General features: G+C 46.0%; 2 protein-coding genes across 3 annotated transcripts in view; one reads left to right on the top strand and one right to left on the bottom strand.

The window, feature by feature from the left end:
* Positions 1-5,274, top strand: part of ACOT12 (acyl-CoA thioesterase 12) — a 79,557-nt gene extending 74,283 nt beyond the window's left edge. The window contains exons 16-17 of one of the 2 annotated variants that reach the window (XR_004423496.1): positions 3,819-3,912; positions 5,138-5,274. The gene's annotated coding sequence lies outside the window, so the exon portion shown is untranslated. Of the gene's footprint in view, positions 1-3,818; positions 3,980-5,137 lie in introns of those variants that run through there. The other variant, XM_033110171.1, reaches the window with a different exon arrangement.
* Positions 1,108-17,062, bottom strand: CKMT2 (creatine kinase, mitochondrial 2). The gene is made up of 10 exons (XM_033110176.1): positions 16,919-17,062; positions 13,396-13,567; positions 11,878-12,076; positions 10,418-10,513; positions 9,729-9,950; positions 7,114-7,199; positions 6,001-6,124; positions 5,240-5,374; positions 3,991-4,116; positions 1,108-1,370 (listed from the first exon to the last, which is right to left on the bottom strand). The coding sequence occupies exons 2-10, from the start codon at positions 13,545-13,547 to the stop codon at positions 1,251-1,253; spliced, it is 1,260 nt and encodes a 419-aa protein (XP_032966067.1). The 5' UTR covers positions 13,548-13,567; positions 16,919-17,062; the 3' UTR covers positions 1,108-1,250.
* Positions 17,063-19,002: the final 1,940 nt, after the last annotated feature.

The following is a 19,002-nucleotide window of genomic DNA, read 5'->3' as shown; positions in this document are numbered from 1 at the left end:
CACATCAATTTGTTACTCAAAAGTTACTGTGCTGCCGATTAGCACCAGCACAAGTGTATTCTTTTTATACTTTATTTTTCTTAATATAGCAGGAGGGAAGAAAAATACTTACATTATAGCAGAGGTTTATTTTAATTGGAGCACCTACAGTGCTCACTTACAGAATGCAGACCTTGATCTCATTCCTGTTATTCAAGCTAACAATGTTTTTCTTTTACATGTGAAGCGATTGTGTAATTCTGTACAGAATTACTTGCTCCCACCTCTTCTATCATATTCTTTCAGATTACAGACATCACAGGACGAACAGAAAAGAAGAACAAGATTTGAGATAAGGGTATGCATGCTGAGGGAAGAATTCATCTTTCAAACTGTACTAAAAGCATTTTCAGTATTTCAGGAATCAAATGTAGGATTGCTTTTGAGACTGAATACATAAAGTTCTAGGTCAGACCATGTGTGACACTAGAACTTTGACCCTCAACTTCTGCAGCAACCAGTTCAGGAAGCCAAACCCCAATCTCTGCAGCAATCAGCCCATAAATTAGGTTTGGTCAGTGACGTCCAGCTTCCCTAATTTTTGCCCCTGATTCCAACACAAGACACACCAGAGAACAACGAATATGCTCCCCAAAGCAATTACACAGGATACCCTGCTTCTAGGTGGCCTACCTTCTATTTCCCCAGGCCCACAACCCCACTCAGAGCAAACCTGAAGCCTTTCCTTTTTTTTAACCATAAAGCTTTCCTGTACCTGCCTTTGAGTTTCTGCCAAATTCAAGTGATGGTTGCTGACTCCCTTGCTATGGTAAACCCTGAATAAATAGCCCCTGTTATTTCTACACTTCCAAGAGAAATGAATCTTCTCTTGCTCTAATTGCTGGAAAATTACTATGTTAGTTCACTGTTTTCCAATGGTATCCATAGGAATTTGTGGAAGGGTCAACTCTAGTAGCATCTAGATAGTTGGAGGGTTTCTAGATTTTATGTAAGTAGTCTTACAAATATTAGTTTAATCTTTGCTTTAAAAATGTCTTTGCTTCCTGATACTTGTAATTACATGTGTTTGCCTTTCTTAGCTTTAAAAAAAAAATCATGGAAACCAAAGAGATTAAGGAGAGTTTTATTGTAAAGATAGACAGGACATACAATTTTACATTTTTCCAGTCTACAAAAACTCTCAAGGTAGAAATTTCTTTATGTCTGTCCTACCAGCAGACAGATTATTTATAAGCTGGGAAAGAGAAAGTTCACTTCTTGCCAAACTGAGGCAAAGGTGCTGGCACCTTAATATCCTGGCCTCTCTCCAACCTCTTTTCACAATCCACCAGGTAATTGACTCCATCGATGACAATCTGAACAAGCTCAACCTTTAATAGTGAAAAAGATGAATGATTAATTCACACACAAGACACATGCAAGGCATTGATCAATAGGAACAACACTGGGACAATGAGAACCTGGCACATTAGATGGACTTTGTAACCATTTCTTCCTTCTCACTATTTCCCTACAGGGTTGTGGTGGGAGAGGTGTCTGATGGTCACTGTCAGAGATGGGAAGCAGAGAGATTACAGGGTTTCTCTCAATCTTTCTTTAGTTAAGATGGATTACTAATCTGTGTGTGAGAACTTTTTTTATATCTGAAAACTATCACTTAGCATCTCAGATACTTTTCCTCCATCAGTCTCAGCTGTAAAATAAGAGAGTTTCTCTAAAAGTAAAATTACATGACACCCTTGTGTCATTCTTTGGCCTGGACCTGAATTCCGACCTGCCGCTAAGCTATCCAAGCACTGAATATGCTGTAGTTCAGAATTATTATTTACATGGTGGATGCCTTTCTGAAAACTTGTTTAAAATCAAATATTTGGAAATTAAATCATGTTTCCACTGTACCAGACAAGTTTGCTACTTAAACTGAATTATATTAAGACAGACTTAAAATTTCTGCTTTTTGAAAAATGGTCAAACTTTGGTTTACAAATGTTGATTTTTCTTAAATTAGAGTACCTCTACATAGGAATTTCCCCCTGGGGTTACCTCCCTAACAAACTACTTGTACTGCTCCTGCAGAGATGCAAACTAACATACTAAACAATTAGTTAATTCCAGACAGCATGGTACAACTCAGGAATGAATAGCGAGGATGGAAGAGGTCATTGAGTGTCACAGCTGGACATACCGTAGGCTTGAGGGTGTCCAGCCTCCTCCCCACTTCTTTTCATGCATAAAGAAACTGAGGCCCGAGGGAGGCTTGGATCAGGACGCTAGTCATTACTAAGCAAAGAAACACATACTTTCTACTCATCCAATTGACCCGTCCTAGTGTTGCTGAGGGTGTGGTGAGATGGGTCTATCATTCACAGCCAATGGGACTCTATTTGGGTATAAATCTTCTGGTAGCAAACTTGGTCATAAGTAAGGGCCCCTGATCTTTAACCGAGGTATTCCTTTCCTGGAAATACATCCTAACTAAATAATTAGAGTTGTGTTTAGGGCTATGTATAGAGATGGTCATAGCATTAGGTACAGAGATGCTCAAACAAAACATCAAATAATGATGGAGATACTAAGTAGATAATGGACGATCTTTACTATGCTGTCATTAAACATAATGCTTGTTAAGAATACTTAATATTGTGGGAAAATGCTCATGATATGTAATACATTGGAAACATGCTGTGCTGTACTTACAAGTATATGTTATAATACTACCTTTTATAAAAAACACTTTTTCGAATTATTGGAAGAATGGAAGGGAATTTAATGTTCACAGTGGTTTTCTCGGGGTTGTTAGGTTAAATAAGTGGTTTTGGTTTTTAGTACTTGCTGGCATTTTTCTAGCTTTTATAGTGATCACCTATTAACTTATAGTTAGACATAAAACAGTGTTTTAAAGTGATGCTACCTGGCTTTCCAGTAATAAAAATCTAGTTAATATTAGAAGCAGATAGAACTGAGCCCCAGATTTTCTTTATTCAGTACACCACGGCAAATTATACGGCCAATTTCAGAAGTTGTGGTATTTATAACTGGTTCTTCCTCAAGTACTTCACCAAAGCTGGTAGCACACAGGCTGATTTAATTGTCTGAGTATTTTCTCCTTTCCTCTGTTTACTGGTAGGGATACCACGTGACAATGAAATATTCAAAAGCTGGCAAGGAAGAAGAAAGAGGCATCGATAATCCACAGGTTTAATAACCAGCCACTGAGTTCTTAAGAGTTGTATGTAACAATAAGAGGCTTTTAAATTAACAGTGGGCATAATATGTTCAATGGGACCACATCCAGGTAAGTTGGTCCGACTTATTCAGGTCAGTATTTGCTTAGGATCCGGCTGCATGTTCTTTAACGGTGCTCTTTATGCTTCGCCTTCTGCATCACTCCAGATTCCTAAACTACTACGTATAGTTGATGAATCCTTTTCATCTTATGTATTCACAGAATCTTAAGGATTATTTTTATGAGCGTAGTCTTAAGTATACCTAGTGCATACCTTATTTGCCATGTTTAGCCCTGAAAATAACATTTTAGAAAGTACCAAGCATCTAAAACTGCCAAAGTGAAGATGACAGAATTTCCCAAAGGAAATTCAGAATGGAGAGAAAATTCCACTAGTCTACCGCCCTCAGAGAGACAGCACTTGTTCTCTGACTTCACAGTGATAACATACTGCTGTCCTTTAGCATAATAGTGCTCCTGTGGCTGAAGATTGCTGAATAGCTCCCAGGGGCAAGTGGTGACAACAGTCCCACTGTGAATTCCTTTACTTGCCTGTATGCTCTCAGCTTACACTGTGCTCACCTTTATGCAGTTATTTCCCATGGAAGGAGAGCTCGACAGAATGAAACGTGAACGTGACTCAGAACTCAGTGGGGAAAGAGGAGGTCTCGGATTTTGTGAAGAAGGTAAAGCTGTTAAGGCTACTTTTCTTTCTCTTACGCTAATTTTGTTAGTTTGTGTTCAGAAACTGAAAGAGATGTTACCTCTGATCGACCAATTCGATCTATGTTGGAAATATCATACACATCTGCCACTGCTGCCGTGTCCACACCACCTGTGCCACGCTTCTGCAGCCTTAGGTTCTCCAGGATCTTAGAAAAGCGGGGATCCTGGGACAAGGAATAATACTTAGTGTTGTAAGAGGCAAAATTGATTCACCATCATTGGCATGTTCACTTAGAAAAGATGTATAATGAGAGATCATAACAGTTAATATTTATTAAGCATACATGTACTACATACCAGGGCACTGTGCTGGAACTTTTAAACCTTACAACATCCCCATGAAGTAGGTATTGCTTTCACCCCCATTTCACAGATGAGGAAACTAAGGCTCAGAGGAATTAACCTTCCCAAGGTCACACATTTAGAAGGTTGCACAGCTAAAATTAACTTCTATACTGCTTTTTGGGCATCGGGATGCTAGCTTTGATGAGTTTTTATTATTCATCTATATAACTATCACTTTTTAGAATCATTTAGTTAAATCATATCAAGTAATTTTTTAGCATTGGAATTTTGCATAACAAAAATTTTCGTACTTTTTTGCCAGGAAGCACATTACCTAAAATTGTTTTAAAGTATTTGATTCACTTGTTTTGCTGTAGCAGAAATTATCAGTTGCCCTTTTTCCTCCTCTTCCACAAGTGGAGCTAAGAAAGTGACCACCGGCTAAGTGCTAGCAGAGTGGTGTGCCACTTCCGGGCCTAGACCTTAAATCTTTACGGGGAAACACTTGCATGCTCTCCACTTCCCACAAGCTGGAACTTGGAGCAAAGGGGACAGCGTCCTCCCAGTGTAGTGCCCTGACCAGCAGGATCGGCATCACCTAGAAACTTGTTAGAAATGCCAATTCTGCAGCTGGGCCTGGGAATCTGTGTTGTTACAAGTCTCCAGGTGGTTTTGATGTAGTCTCAAGCCTGAGAACCTCTGCACTAGGAGAAAGAGAAAGAGATGGAAGGAACCGCAGGAAGCAGAGCACAGCAGCTAACCTATCTATCCGGATCTGTTATCTGAGGGACAATTTAAACTTCTTGTTCTCGAAACCACTGCCCTTTCTTATAGCCCCTTAATCTTTTGTCAAACTATCTTTTGAGGTAAACAACGCTTTCTCATTATTTTCTCTTACAGGTGGAGAAAGTAAGGGGCAGTGAGCTTTTCTCCCTCCACAAAGCAGTCCCATCGGAGCTGATCCGGGTGCACCCAACGGGGCTACTGGCTACATGACATTACCTTGCTGAGCTTCGGGATCCTAACATGGACACCAGCCCGTAATCCTGTGCCGAGGTTCGAAGGGCACGTCAGGATGTATCCGAGGCGCTCATTCCACATGAACTCCCAGCCTCGTTCTTGGATTAAGCGTTCTACCTACAACAGTGAACAAATGATGGAGTTCTTGAGTAGCCATTAATTCAGCACATCCCAAACATCAGGGAGAGATGTGTGTACTATATGTTTGCCGGAAATTTAGGTAAATTTATAGTACTTCTTTAATAGACAATGATATCCCTCCTATTGGAATATTAAAATGGTCCATTTAAATTAGATGAACCATGTAAAGCATTGAACATAGTACCCAGCACATACTAAATGCTCAATACATGCCAGTTGCTCTTATTTTTCATGTGAGGATAGTAGGAGAATCTAGGAATTCTCAGCAGGTGAGGCTCTGGTCAGGTTACTTATGAACATAGTTACATCCTATATTGTCTCTATGCTTAGAATTCAGCCAAGAGCACTGTTAGGGAAATCAGAAAATAACTACTGAGCCACAGACTTCCCCAAACCATTCTGGATTGGAGAGGGAAGCATAGCAGCTTGCTAGTGACAAAAGAAAATCATGCATTTTTTGAAGCACGGCCCTGAAGTCCCACCCCCAAAAAGTGCCGTGATCCCTAAAAAAAATAGCCCCATCCTGGAAGTCACCATAGTGTCTTCTTTCAAGAATGAAAAATATATTTTGGTGACTATTTAGAAATCTGATAACATCTTACTTCTTTTAGTCCACGACAGAATCGCTCAAATACTCTTTTCATATTGCCTCCTTTTTCCATAGAGATTACCCTGGTGTGGTCTTCCTCATTAATCCAGATGAGGAATGTCTTGTCATAATTATGCCTAATGAAGAGAGAAATATGGTGTTGAGTGTGAATTACATTTCTTTCAACACATGAAAATTTCCATTCCTCTGTAGCTTGATTGCTTCATTTCACCTTCCTCATTTCCTAGATGGCTCTAGTCTATTAATTGTGCCTGAGCAAGTACTACAAAATAGTGTTACCATGACAGAATGAAGAATAAGACCAACTCCAACCCTTAAAGATGTCATATTTTTGCCCAACAAGAATACAATCTCCCTCGTTCCTCAGACTAGGATGACAATATTTCAACTGTGGTAACATTTGGCTTTGACACTAACAAGAGTATTTTGTGTCCTAATATAGATTCAACCAAAATCTTGTGGTGCTTAAAAAAAAAAAAAAAGATTTTACCTGCAGCCCAAGGTGTTTGGGGTGCAGAAGATTTCACCTATGTTTGCTGTATAGATGCTACCTTTCCACCCCCATGAGCAGCTAGCTGCTCACGAACCCTTTTATCTCAGCTCTTTTGGGTAGTGTCATAATAACCTACCAAGGTACAGGAATCAAAGTGGACTGAGGACTGTTGGCCAAGATAAAATATACGTATACTCGATATCCATTCTTCCTTGTAGGGTTTTGCTTAAATCCTCAATATTTATTTTTCATTTTCTGCTCTTTTGTTTGTTTTAATGTCATGAAACAGATTCTCTGTGAGGTCAAATAATATGAAGCTAACTTTGCTTAAAAATACAGTCGTTTTCTCATGCATAATTCATGCAAACTAGCGAACATTCCTGTACATCTTAGAAACCTCAACAATACTTAGGTATTACACACACACACACACACACACGTACACACGCACACACGCACTCACATGCACACAGTTTCTAAGCACTCTCCTCCATTTAGCTCAAGCTGGGCATGCTGTCAAGTGCCAGTCACAGCAACTTCAAGTTAGAACAAGCCCGTGATCTGAAAGAGATCGTCTGCACACACTGCAAATGTGAAATGCTGTGTCCATACCAGATTCCCCTGGCATCTGGCCAGTCACGGGCCATCCCAGCACATGTTAGTAAGGGGGATACTGGCTTATCAAACAGAAAGTGATCCTGCAAGCCAAAAGGGACAAAGCACAAAGGAGAAACTGATGAGATCAGACACGACTGGAAGTGCCAGGTGTCCAAGTTTCAACTCACTAATAATGGCTGAGGTCTCTCAGGCAGGCAGTGGTTCTCAGCCTTGGCTGCCCACTAGAACAACCTGGGAACTTTAAAAAAAATTACTAATGCCCAGTTCCCATCCCCCAGAGATTCTGACTTAATTGTTATGGGGTGTGGCCAGGACATAGATATTTTAATTATGTCAGGTGATTCGAGTGTACAGCTAAGGTTAAAACCCACTGGCTTAGCCCAGGTAGAAATACTTCGTTGCTGTAGAGTGTGTACCCCCTCAGTGCCAACCCCATGCAATGGCAGAGTGGGCAGTGAGTGAGGGGGCTGCCCTGAAAAGTCTGTTCTACACAGCCACCATTCTCTGTGTTTCTAACATTATTGATTCATTTGTTACCATTGCTTTCATTAAAAAGTACCAGGAGTATACAATAATGATCTGTAAATAAAAATAACCACCATTAATTTAATGTTCATTATGTGTCAGGCTCTGTGCTCTCTATGTGCTTTCAATTTATTTCCTTTAATCCTCAACGCTGTGAGGCAAGTGTAATCATTCTATGTTACAGAAAATGAGATTCAGAAACACAACAACCTACCCAGTATCACACAGGTAGGAAGTGGCAGAGCCTCGCTTCAAATCTAGACCTGTATGACCCCCAAGCTTGTTGTGCCTTTAACTAGAATATACTGCTGTATCAAAATCAATGTCAAGGGCAGTCAGGTGGCTCTGTTGGAGCAAGAGCTCTGTGCAACGGGGCTGCTGGTTCGATTGCCACATGGGCCAACAAGCTGCGCCCTCCGCAACTAGAATGAAGTCACCTGCTGAGCTCCCAGGTGGCCAGATGGCTCAGTTGGTTGGAGGGCGGGGCTCTCAATCACAAGGTTGCCCGTTTGACTCCGGCAAGGGATGGTGGGCTGCATCCCCTGCAACTAACAATGGCAGCTGGACTTGGAGCTGAGCTGCGCCCTCCACAACTAAGATTGAAAGGACAACACTTGACTTGGAAAAAGACCTGGAAGTACACACTGTTCCCCAATAAAGTCCTGTTCCCCTTCCCCAATAAAATCTTTAAAGAAAACAAAACAAAACAAAAAGCAGTAAGCTCTTTCAATACTTATTTAAAAAATCAATGTCAAGTGACTGATATTTTTCTTTCTGTGTGTACACACTAAGAATATGAATATGGATACCGTATATTCAAGTATGATTACACTAAAGTAAAAATAAAAAAATCAAGGGGAAATGGAAGGCTTTCTACCGTCTCTGAGAAGCAGAATAGGGCAGAGACTTGAGCCGGGACAGGCTTATGCACTGCCCAGGAAACAGCATGTCCTTTAAGCTGGAAACCAGAAGTGGCTACTCGAGGCAGAGGAGGGTTTGTTCTGCAACAGTACAGACGGAAGGTTGGCCTTATGGCAGCAGAGACCAGAGACCAAGGCCTACAGACCATGGCGCTGGCCTATCAGGTTTGAAAATGGGACATATTTTGTGGCATTGCGCCTTCTGAAATGATGGATACTTGTTTCAGTTGCTCCTTGGGGTTTACTTAAAAGTTACTTCTGAAATCGGTATCCTGTTTTATATTGACTTTTCCACTCCCCCCACCTAACTCCGGTTGAAGCCGTTGTTTCTCAGTCTAGTTGTGTAAGATGCAGCTCCCTGGCCCGTGTTGGTATTATGAGCCTTGCCCTCTACCAGGCTGAGGCAGTTGGTCACGGGCGGACGGTTAGCCGCTCAGAGCAGCTCACGGCAGCTCTCGCCAGCTGCCAGCCACTCGTGCTGGCCACCAGCGCTCAAGGTAGCCCACGGCAGCACACAGCGGCCCACAGCAGCCCAGCTCCAGGTGGAGCCATTGTTCACAATCTTAGCTGTAGAGGGCGCAGCTCACTGGCCCATGTGGACATCCAAGCAGCCACCTGGGGGTTAGGAGCACAGCTCTCTAACCACCTGCTCTGGGAAGACAAGTAAGGGACTTGGGTGTTGTTTTCCCTAGTGTTAGAGTGAAGCTGTGGAGGCTAATGAGGCAGCAGGAATCCCAGAGGCCGGCTCTAGTGCCAATCATGGCAGGCCTTCCACCTGGACAATTTCCTTTCCAGATTTTCCTAGTTTCCAGGGCTTTCCTTGGCTGTGGTCATGGAGACCATGATCAGGGCAGACAGGATTTCCACACCCAATTGTTCCTACTTAACCAACAATGGGAATCCTCCATCCACCTCCACCCCCCGAATCCCTAACCCCCCAGCTCCATATAGGAGTTTCCTAGGCAGAGTTTATCCTTAGAGGATTTCTGTGGCTTAACCTAAAGTTTTAAGGCCTCATCATCTTCCTTATTCCGAACAGGCTGAAGCCCCAGCAAGTTCTCAGCCTGGCAGGCGCCTGCGCTCCGGAAGAGGCCGCACTGCATGGGTAGGGCTCTAGGTTCAGCCCCACATCAGGAAGCTCTGGGTGGTTGAGGGGCCACTCACATCGATGAGCTGCTGTTGCTCGTGCTCCGTCATCTCGGACAGCCTGTAGTAGCGGCCAGCCAGGTCCCCCTTGAGGCCGGCCAGGGCGGTGACGGCCACGTTCTCCACCTCTCTCCGCTCAGCCCGGCTGCAGGCGGGCGGCAGGCTGAGCCCTCGGATGCTACGGCCTGTGCGCACCCGGGACGACAGCACATAGCGCTCATCAAACATCCCATGGGTGACCTGCCGAGCAGAGTGTGGGGTCACCGGGGCCAGTCTCGGACCACGGTCCTGCCACAAGCACACTGGGTTCCAACCCGCTGACTGGCAGTATCTGCTGTTGGGGACCCTGGGGCACTGAGCACGTCTGCACAACCCACATGCTGGATACACTGTAGAAATGGGGGGCTGGGGCCTTAGAAACGAGTGAGATCAGGCAGACCTACTTTGTAGGGCGCCGCCTGGTGGGATAAAAAAGGAATTGCTTCGGGGAAGACCAAGTTCCCCGGGAACACACCACCCTAGTGGTACTTACTAAGGAAAGCCCAGACTTGCAGACCTCCCTGACCTCCTCCGTGGCCCTCCAGGAAGTATGCTGTGCGAAGGCGGTCACGGAGCTTTTACGGGGCATCTGACCCAGGGCCCCTCTCTCAGGAGCTCCTCCCTTGGGCTCTGGAGTGCCAGTTTCACAGGAGGGGTGCAGAGCGTACCTTGGATGCATCCAGATCCGTGGGGTGCTTCATCACCCTGGGGTCATAGCCGTTGTGCCTGAGTTTAATGACAGGGTCAAAAAGGTCGGCAAACACCTGCAGGAGGAAAGATGCTCTTGTTTTCTCTTTAATTGGTCTGTCTACTGCTAGAAGACTACCGCGCAGGAAAGGAGTGTGAGGGTGGTAGAAGGGGGTTATGACGACGATGATAGCGATAAGAGGCTTCTACCAGAAAAGCCTCTTCAAGGGACCTGGCCCTTTGGGAGGGGGCAGGGCTGCAGAACTGGCATCGTAATCTCCCCCCGATGATTCTGCCAGGCTCACTGCCATCAGACTGAACAAGAATATCTTGTTTAAGAATTTGAAGGTTTCCCCCAGAAGTTCTTGCCGTTGCGGGATAAAAGAAGCTGCCAGATCAGAGGCTAAGTAGTTTTGTGGTCAAAAGGCAATGTGAGGTTCTAGAGTTTAAGCAACGAAATTGTGGACATCCAGCTGCACCAGAAGAAAAATGCACAACCGTAGTTAAGGCAAAGCAGGGACCTCTCACCCGGTGAGGACCTTCCCAACCCAAAAATAACTCATGCAAAATCAGTTTTTAAAAAACCCAAACCTTCAGGAACATCCTTTAGGTGCAATAACGTTTCGAGAAGACATAACAGGACCCTGCAGTCTGGGAGCTGTAGGAAGTGGAGGTGGGGGGCATAGGTCCAGGGAGCTAGCTCTACTCAGGGACCTGGGCTGCCAAGGGTTGTGCGCTGTTGTGCCTGAAGGAGCTACCAGTCGTGTTTATTCCAAATGGCGCCCTCCTCTTGATGGCTGCCTTCCAGGGAACTGCCGTCACCTCCCCGCAGCAGACGGTGTGAAGAGGGCAGACCTCCGGGAGGCAGGCTGGAGGCATTTGCCATGACTAGAGGCTGTTCTGTAGCGAGGACCCCATAGCGCCTGAGCTCCCGGAGCAGCAGACCATCCTGTGCTTCTGCGCCGAAGATGGGAATGCGGAAATCACAGGATTTCTCCGAGAGACTTGAACTCAGTGGTCTGGGCTGCAGTGGCTGTGTAATCAGTAATTCTCTAGACACCCCGAACCATTCTCCCCCCTCAGTAAAGCCCAGCCACAAACACAGCATCTCCTAATGTTTTATTGGTGAAAGCACATCAGCAATAAAATAAAAGATTTATTGTTTCTGTACCCATTCATCCCCTTTACAAGCTCAGAGAGCTCTGTCACACAACTCAGTCCTCCGTGGGGAGGGATACTAGAGCAGCAGCAAGGAAAGCTTTGTCCCCGGCAAGCTGGGGACCTCATTGTTCCAGAAAGCATCCAGATGTTCTACTGAAGCTGGCTCCCCTTTGAGGGAGCCCTGCCCGAGAAGGCAGAGAGCTGGCCCCATAGAGAAGAGAAGGACTAGGACCTGAGCACCCCCCTACCCCCACCCTGGCACCAGCACTGGCAGTGTTACCTCATAGGACTCCTCATCGCCAGCCACCATTCCCACAGTCTTTATGAAGGGGTGGCCGGGGTTGTCCACTCCAGTCTGGATACACTGGTCCAGGGTGTAGCCCTGGGGGGTCATCTTGCTGCGGAGCTTGGCGTAGATGGCCGGGGTGAGGCACTCAGCCATGCAGTTGTTGTGCTTGCGCAGGTCGGGGTAGTCTGCGCTGCGCAGGAGGGGAGAGGCTTTCAATGAGTAGCCCCTGAAGGAAGGGGCCTAACAGTGGGCTTTGTTTCTGCCCATCCTTCCACCAGGCTCCCTTCAGACAGGTGGCACAGTGATATTTGGCTAGGATCATGACTTAAGTAAGCCAGAAAAGTCCCCTGAACTGCCAGAGAAAGGGACCTGGATTCCATGATGCTGGCTGCAGCAGCCACAGACTGTGGCTCATGTTCATATAAAGAGGAGACAGAGTGAAAATAATTAGAAAATAAATTGAAATCATATGCACACTTTGTCTTTTAACCCAGAACTTTTGGTAAAATACAGCAGCCACACTTTGGTCCCTTAGGTCTAGTGGGAAATGGGGTGGGGGCTGGGGCAGAGAGGTTAGAAACCCTGCAGGTGGAACTACATAGAAAATCTGGCCTCTGTCTATGAGGCAAGCTCCACGACTATCTGCTTAGTTGAGAGCATTGTCTGGCTATTGAAACAGGCATCCAGTAAATATCTCTTAGAATAATACATAGAAAGAAAATGGGGTGCTATCTTACCCAGGGATATGAATTGGTTGCAGAATAGGGGGTTCTGGACCACCCCAGGTCCAAACACAGGCGGTCGCACCTGAGTTGCATGGTGGGAGCTGGTAATTCCCTCAGAGATCCTAATTCCCACGACAGCCAGGAAATGTCTCTGAGAAACCCCTCGGGTTTTCCTCGTCTCTCCCACCCATGCCTGCCTATGCACAATCCCTCAAAGTCAGCCCTGCCTCCAGCTCTATGCATGTGCGCTGTCTCATCCATGACCAAGTTCCCAGGGCTGAGAGGACATGTCCATCTTCACACCACACCCCCACTCCCCATCTGCAATGTCCTTTACAGCTGATACTTAAAATCGACTCTGTAACATCACATTTCCCAGAGGCAGTGTAGCAGTTAGTGAGGCATGGGTCCACAATCAGAGTCCTTAGATTTGCATTTGGCACTCCTTAATTTTTGTAAGCCTCCATTTCATCACAAAGGTGAATAAAATAGATACTCCATATACTCCATATGTAGTACTTAACCCACGTAAAAGTGCTCAACAAATGTTAACTGTTACTATTATTACTATCCAACTACATTGCAAGCTCTGCCCAGGAATGATGACACTACGCTTCCTTGTATTCGCCACAGGTCCCTATGCTTAATGAGCTTCAAAACTTATTGTCAATTTGACTTAGTCATCCTCCAAGGCAAAAAGAGAGACACTTGCTGAAAGTTTCCATCCGAGGAAAGCATATTTTTGGCTGGCGCTTGGAGTTATTTTAAAGCCAAGAGGACTTACCTTGCAGGGAATAGCTTGTGCTGGTCCCGGGCCTCAGCACGCACATTCTGCTGTTTCAGCAGGTACCCGGTGGTCAGGGCACTGGTGCCCAAAGTGGCAAATAACAGAGAAGCATTGCGGCCAGTTAACAACCTAGAGAAGGCACTGGCCATCCTGCCTCTTGGATGAGTGTCTGGAAAGCAGAGAAACTGGATTAGACAGCCCCACAGGATGGTCCCAAACCATAGTGGAGAGATCAATGAGAAAGAGGAAGAACTGCAGGAGCCGCAGCCCCTCTTTTGGTTTCTTGTGTTTCTCTTGTTTCTTTCTCCCCCACACCGCTTCACAGTGCTTGGGGAAATCTGGGTAGTTTTAGACGTTATGAATGTTAGACTGCCTGAAGTCTGTGACCTTTCCTCCAGTAAAATGATATAGAAAAAATAAACAAAAAAGAGGATTTCTACTTTCTGACTTCTGGGAAGGTCCATACCACCACTGCACGCCCAGTCAAACTGTGTTGCCTTTTCATTTTTTTTAACTACCATTTATTGAGCTTCTACCATGAACCATCTACCACGCAAAGGGCCTTACACATATTGTCTTCGGTCTGCAATAATCCTGCCAAGTAGGCATTATTTTGAAGATGGGGAAACTGAGGCTTGAGAAGTTAAGTGACTTTCTCTGGATCTCAGGGCCAGCACATTGATCCCAGGCTTGTCTTTGGCCCTGGATACAGGCCTCTTGCAGACCCCAGCACCTCACAGGCAGCCCCACACTGACCAGTAATCGAAGGGAAACCCACCGCCTTTGTGGTTTAGGACCTAGGAGCGTCACAGATCACTCTGCTCTGTTACACCCCCAAGACCGTAGAAATGCATCTACTACAGCAACTCCTCGTCATGGGATTATCACCTCAGGGCATGTGACTCACTCAGAGTCCCAGAATATTATAAGCCCGTTCTCTCTCCTTGTCCTCAGACTTCTGCTGAAGTGGCCTGGATGCCAGGGGTACCTCAGCCCGCTCCACTTTGATGCCAGGTACCCAGTGCACTGCCAGCCATGCTGGGGACTCTGGGGCAGCCTGCCTTTCTCAGAGGATATGGGTCTTGTTTTCTGTCTTTTTCCCTCTCTCCTCCCTTATACAGAAATCACGATTGCAGGGGTGAGGAGGGAGATGATTGCTTACAGCTTCAGGGCTGAAATCTGGCAGAATTCCTGGACTCCAAGCCAGGGAGATTTCTATGTGGGGCACGAGATCACCGCCAACAGCAATGGTATTGTTTTATTCCTACACTTGCCCTCTTCGTTAAAAAACAAGAACCACCACATTGACCCCCTTTGTCAGCGTGCTCAAGATCTGTATATATTTCTGACCAGGCAACTGTACTGAGAGCCCGGGGCCTGGAGATATCCTGGAATGTGGAGGCCTTGGGTTCTGAGCCTCCTGGTCATCCAGAATATCATGGATGGAGATGCCGTGGGTGCCTTTCTGCTGACTCAGAGTTATTTCTGGTGCAGCTGTACACGGTGTCCATTTGTCTCAGCGCCTTGGGGCCGGAAAACAGTGGCAGGCCAGGGGGAGGACCACGTGTCAGCTTTGCATCCAGAGACAGTCACCCCAAAACAGTGCACATCTGGGGTTGGGCCCGCTCCACAGAACATTCTGAACAAGTGCCCATGATGCTAGTCTCCTAGGCCAGCAGAAAATGGTTGTCTCCTCCCAGTTCTAAGAGAACAAAGGGTTTAAGTTACTTCATCACAACTACTGTCACCCTAATGGACACCCTTGGGTTATTCAGAAAGTAGAAAGTCATAGGCAGGAGACGTTTATATTCTTTCTCTGTAAAAGAGATGTTTTCTAGGACTCCTTGTGATGAAATATTGGACCATTACTAGATTCGCCTTTAAGGGTAAATAGTCTTCAACAAAACAAAAGTTGGAACCATCTAGTCCTTTGAAATGCTGTAAAGGAGTGGGTGCCTTCTTCACTGCCCAAGGTAAGGATTGTCTGTGGCTTCTCAGGCTGGCGTGGATGTGACCTCCAACAGTCACCTTCAGGACTGGCTCCCTGCAGGATTCCTGACTCAGTGGGAAGGAACTCCAAGAATGCTTAACAGAAGATTCTGTGTGATTTTCTCTGAGAAGACAAATGGGTCAGAGATGGAGACCAGGGCCTCTGAGCCAGGGGCAGTCTGTCTCAGAACCAATGGCATCCCCATTCCTCATCCTTCCTCCAAGCCAGAGTTTTCTGGACCTTCCTCAGCCACCCCTTTAGGAAAAGTGACCTGGCCCCTTCTCTGAGGACGTGATTTGATCATGAAGCTGGCAGAGTCCATAGGAGCATGTAAAACTCTTGTGCTTTGCCGGAATGGTGCCTTAACCTCAGAAGGATTAACTCTAAAGGCCGGGGTCTTCGGAAAAGGCATGTATAAACGTAGAGGAGCAAGTGGAGGACTCACACAGCCTAATAACGCCCGGATCTCCTCCAAGAGCCTGCTTGGTCAGGAAACCCCTTTGTCAAATTCTGGTGGTGGTTTCCTTCACGGGAATAGAGAGACCATACCAAGGACACTAGAAAGAGGGAGTGTGAGGGCTGCACATAGGAAAAGAGGCACTTCTGGCAACACTACAACAGTTGGATTAGAGTAGCCTTGGCAGGAGGGCCCTGACTGCCCCTTGGGTGACTCCAGCTGCCCCTGGGAGGGTCAGAGAGGGAAGGTCTAAAGGGCAGTACTGAGAAGAGCCAGGAGGTTTTCCGCTTGTTCTGGCAAATGTCACTCTCCACGCCCCCCAGAGCATTCAAAGGCAGAGATGTCACCCACTCAAGAAATAAGAGCAAGGCTGACAGTAACTCACTGGTAGCCAACCAACCAAATAAGCAAAGAACAGGCTTTTGTCAGAGATGAAACACATTGAGGCCAGTGGGGCAGCAATTTTATCTCCGGTGGGGAAAAAACAGTTACTTGGCTCATTATTAATATGTTAGTAATTTCAAAAATGAATCTCTAGCAATAACATGAAGCAGTTGAAATTGGATCCAGCCATTGGGCTGATTAGTAATTAGCTCCTTTTGAGAGTCTCAGAATGTTCATTTTTCATTTAGGATATATCCCGAGTCACTGATTTGCACCTCTTTTGGTGCTGCTGAGGGAACTCATTCCCAGAAACAAATCGATTAGTCTCTGTAAATTACAAGGGAAAGAAAGATGAAGATGAAAGTCCCAAATTTAGTGGCATTTAGATTTTTTTTTCCATCAAGAAAATACCCTGATTATTAAAACAGGCATTGTAAGCCGAGTGTTAATATGGCTCCTGCACCTCTGTACAGGGGATGGGGAGGCTTCAGCCCAGGACAGCGCTCTGGGGCTTCTTTAGTTAGCACAAATTCTGCACACAGGAGCAGTGTCCTCCTCCCCACTGGTAACTGTCCTACCCGTGGTGCCAGCCCACAGCCCTGGGTCCACCCACACACGGCCCCTCACCCTGCCTCTAGCATTGCCCCCCGCTTGGGAGGAATAAAACCGAGTTTTGTGGTCTCACTGACCTTGGAGCCTGGAGTGTCCCGCGCGTCCTGCTGCAAGCACACAGCCAAGATGTGTAACTGGAGCTGGCAGGACCTGGCCTGGAAAAGGCTCCTGGGCTGGGCGGGGCTGGGAGCCCTCCAACCAATCCCATTTAGGACCTCTAGGACTTACTTCATCCCCCAGCTGTGTGTGCCCTTGAAGGCCGGCCACTGACTTCTCCGGCCCCCAGGTCTGAGCTCTTTCTAGCACCTGCTAGAAAGAGCTTTTTCTGAAGTGGTTCCCTCCCCCAACCTCTGTCCTGCAAGCTGCCTGTCCCAGGGTTCTGCGAATGGTTCTTGGGCCTGCAGCTGGCTCACTGGCTGCCCCGTTCTGCAGGACCATGCATCAGGGGGAAGGGCCTGCCAGGGAAACTGTCACGCCTGTTAGGAGACTTGTGCCTGGGGCCCAGGTTAGCTCCAGAGAATGACCATCCCCCACCCTCCAGCTGAGGTTTGAGAGGAAGCAGATGTCTAAAGCTCCCTCTCTTTTGCTGTTAATTGGCTCTGAGCCAGGGACCAGCACCCCTTTTCAACTTGTCTGTGGCCTGGATTCAGGGACAATAACAATCACATTTCTCTTCTGAAATAGATTGGTAGACAACCTCACTATCTACACCAACTTCATATGCCACCCAGAAAACCCAGCAGGCCGCTTAAAAATAGCCCTCCTTGGGACGTCCACCACAAACCGGAAAGGTTGACTGTAAATAGCACTGACCCACCAGGACTTTGGACACCAGCCCTGCCATTGCCGCAGATGCTGCCCAGGCCCCTGGTGACTGTCACGTACTCAGCTTCTGTGGCCACGTGCGTATCACCAGCTGATTCCTTTCACTTCCTTCTCAGGGCCCAACCCAGGATCAGAGGGGATGATGGAGCAGGGGGTGGAGCCCAGAATAACCTTCCACCTAGAGTGACTCTCTTTCAGACGTTCCAATTCTTTTAAATATAACCCATAGTAAAAATGTGTATTTTTCCTTTTGCCTAGAGGTACTGCCTGGGAGAGCACATGAGCAGGCCTTCCGGGGGTGGAAAGTTTCCCGATTTGGGAGTGTTGTATGGGTGTACACACGTGTAAAACTTTCTTAAGCTGTACACTTCAGATTCAGGCAGTTTGCTGTGTATTGGTCATACCTCAGTGAAGGTCATCCCTCAGTGAATATATGTTATCATAATGACCTAGCTTACATTCAATCACAATTTTTACAAACTGATACTTTCCTTTCTACCTATGACATACTCAGATATTTTCTAAGCTCTTCTATGTTATTTCATTAAAACAATTGCAAATTGGGACCAACCAAACTGATTGCATGATCCCCTCAAGAGTCAGAGTTCCCAGTCTGCATGCTCTGTGGTAATGAACCAAATCTCCCTGGCCCCGGGGGACCTCTCCTAGCAGAACAGGAAAGCGAACTGGAAGTCTGTGGAGCTGACCAGCTGCTGAGCAGACTGAGCTCTGCAGGTTGGAGTGGGGATGGTGGGAGGAGTCTAGGCTTATTTCTTTCCAAAATAGTTCCTTTGTGCACACACAATTTCAAGGCAGTTCAGGCACCAAGTGAAACAAATCCAGTGACCCTGAAAGAGCCCAGATCCTAGACCCAGAAAAGGAAGAGGTTTTTAAAGAGCATGGAAAGTTTTAAAGAATGGCAATTTAGAGAACTATATGATTTCACTGATACGTGGTATATAAACCAAAAACAACAAAAGAACAAGACAAACAAATGAGAAACAAAAACTCATAGACACAGACAATAGTTTAGTGGTTACCAGAGGGTAAGGGGGGTCGGGAGTGGGAGATGAGGGTAAGGGGGATCAAATATATGGTGATGGAAGGAGAACTGACTCTGGGTGGTGAACAGACAATGGGATTTATAGATGATGTAATACAGACTTGTACACCTGAAATCTATGTAATTTTACTAACAATTGTTACCCCAATAAATTTAAAAAAACCACACAAAAGAATGGCAGTTTACAATAAGAAACCCCTTTTTCTTTTTTCCCGATTCCTGACTAATGGACTTTCAGGGTGCCCACCCACACACCTTGTCTCAACACTTCAT

The sequence above is a fragment of the Rhinolophus ferrumequinum genome, chromosome 7 (genome assembly GCF_004115265.2).
Source record: "Rhinolophus ferrumequinum isolate MPI-CBG mRhiFer1 chromosome 7, mRhiFer1_v1.p, whole genome shotgun sequence".
Classification (NCBI taxonomy): domain Eukaryota; kingdom Metazoa; phylum Chordata; class Mammalia; order Chiroptera; family Rhinolophidae; genus Rhinolophus; species Rhinolophus ferrumequinum.
Note: the sequence above shows the minus strand (reverse complement) of the source record. Positions and strands in the feature narration are given on the sequence as shown.

Excerpts from the sequence above, each read along its gene's own strand:
- CKMT2 (XM_033110176.1), bottom strand. The coding sequence starts at position 13,547 with ATGGCCAGTGCCTTCTCTAGGTTGTTAACTGGCCGCAATGCTTCTCTG. Across the intron at positions 12,077-13,395 it reads CACAAGCTATTCCCTGCAAG|CGCAGACTACCCCGACCTGC; the intron begins GTAAGTCCTCTT and ends CCTCCTGCGCAG. Across the intron at positions 9,951-10,417 it reads CGGATCTGGATGCATCCAAG|GTCACCCATGGGATGTTTGA; the intron begins GTACGCTCTGCA and ends TCTGCTCGGCAG.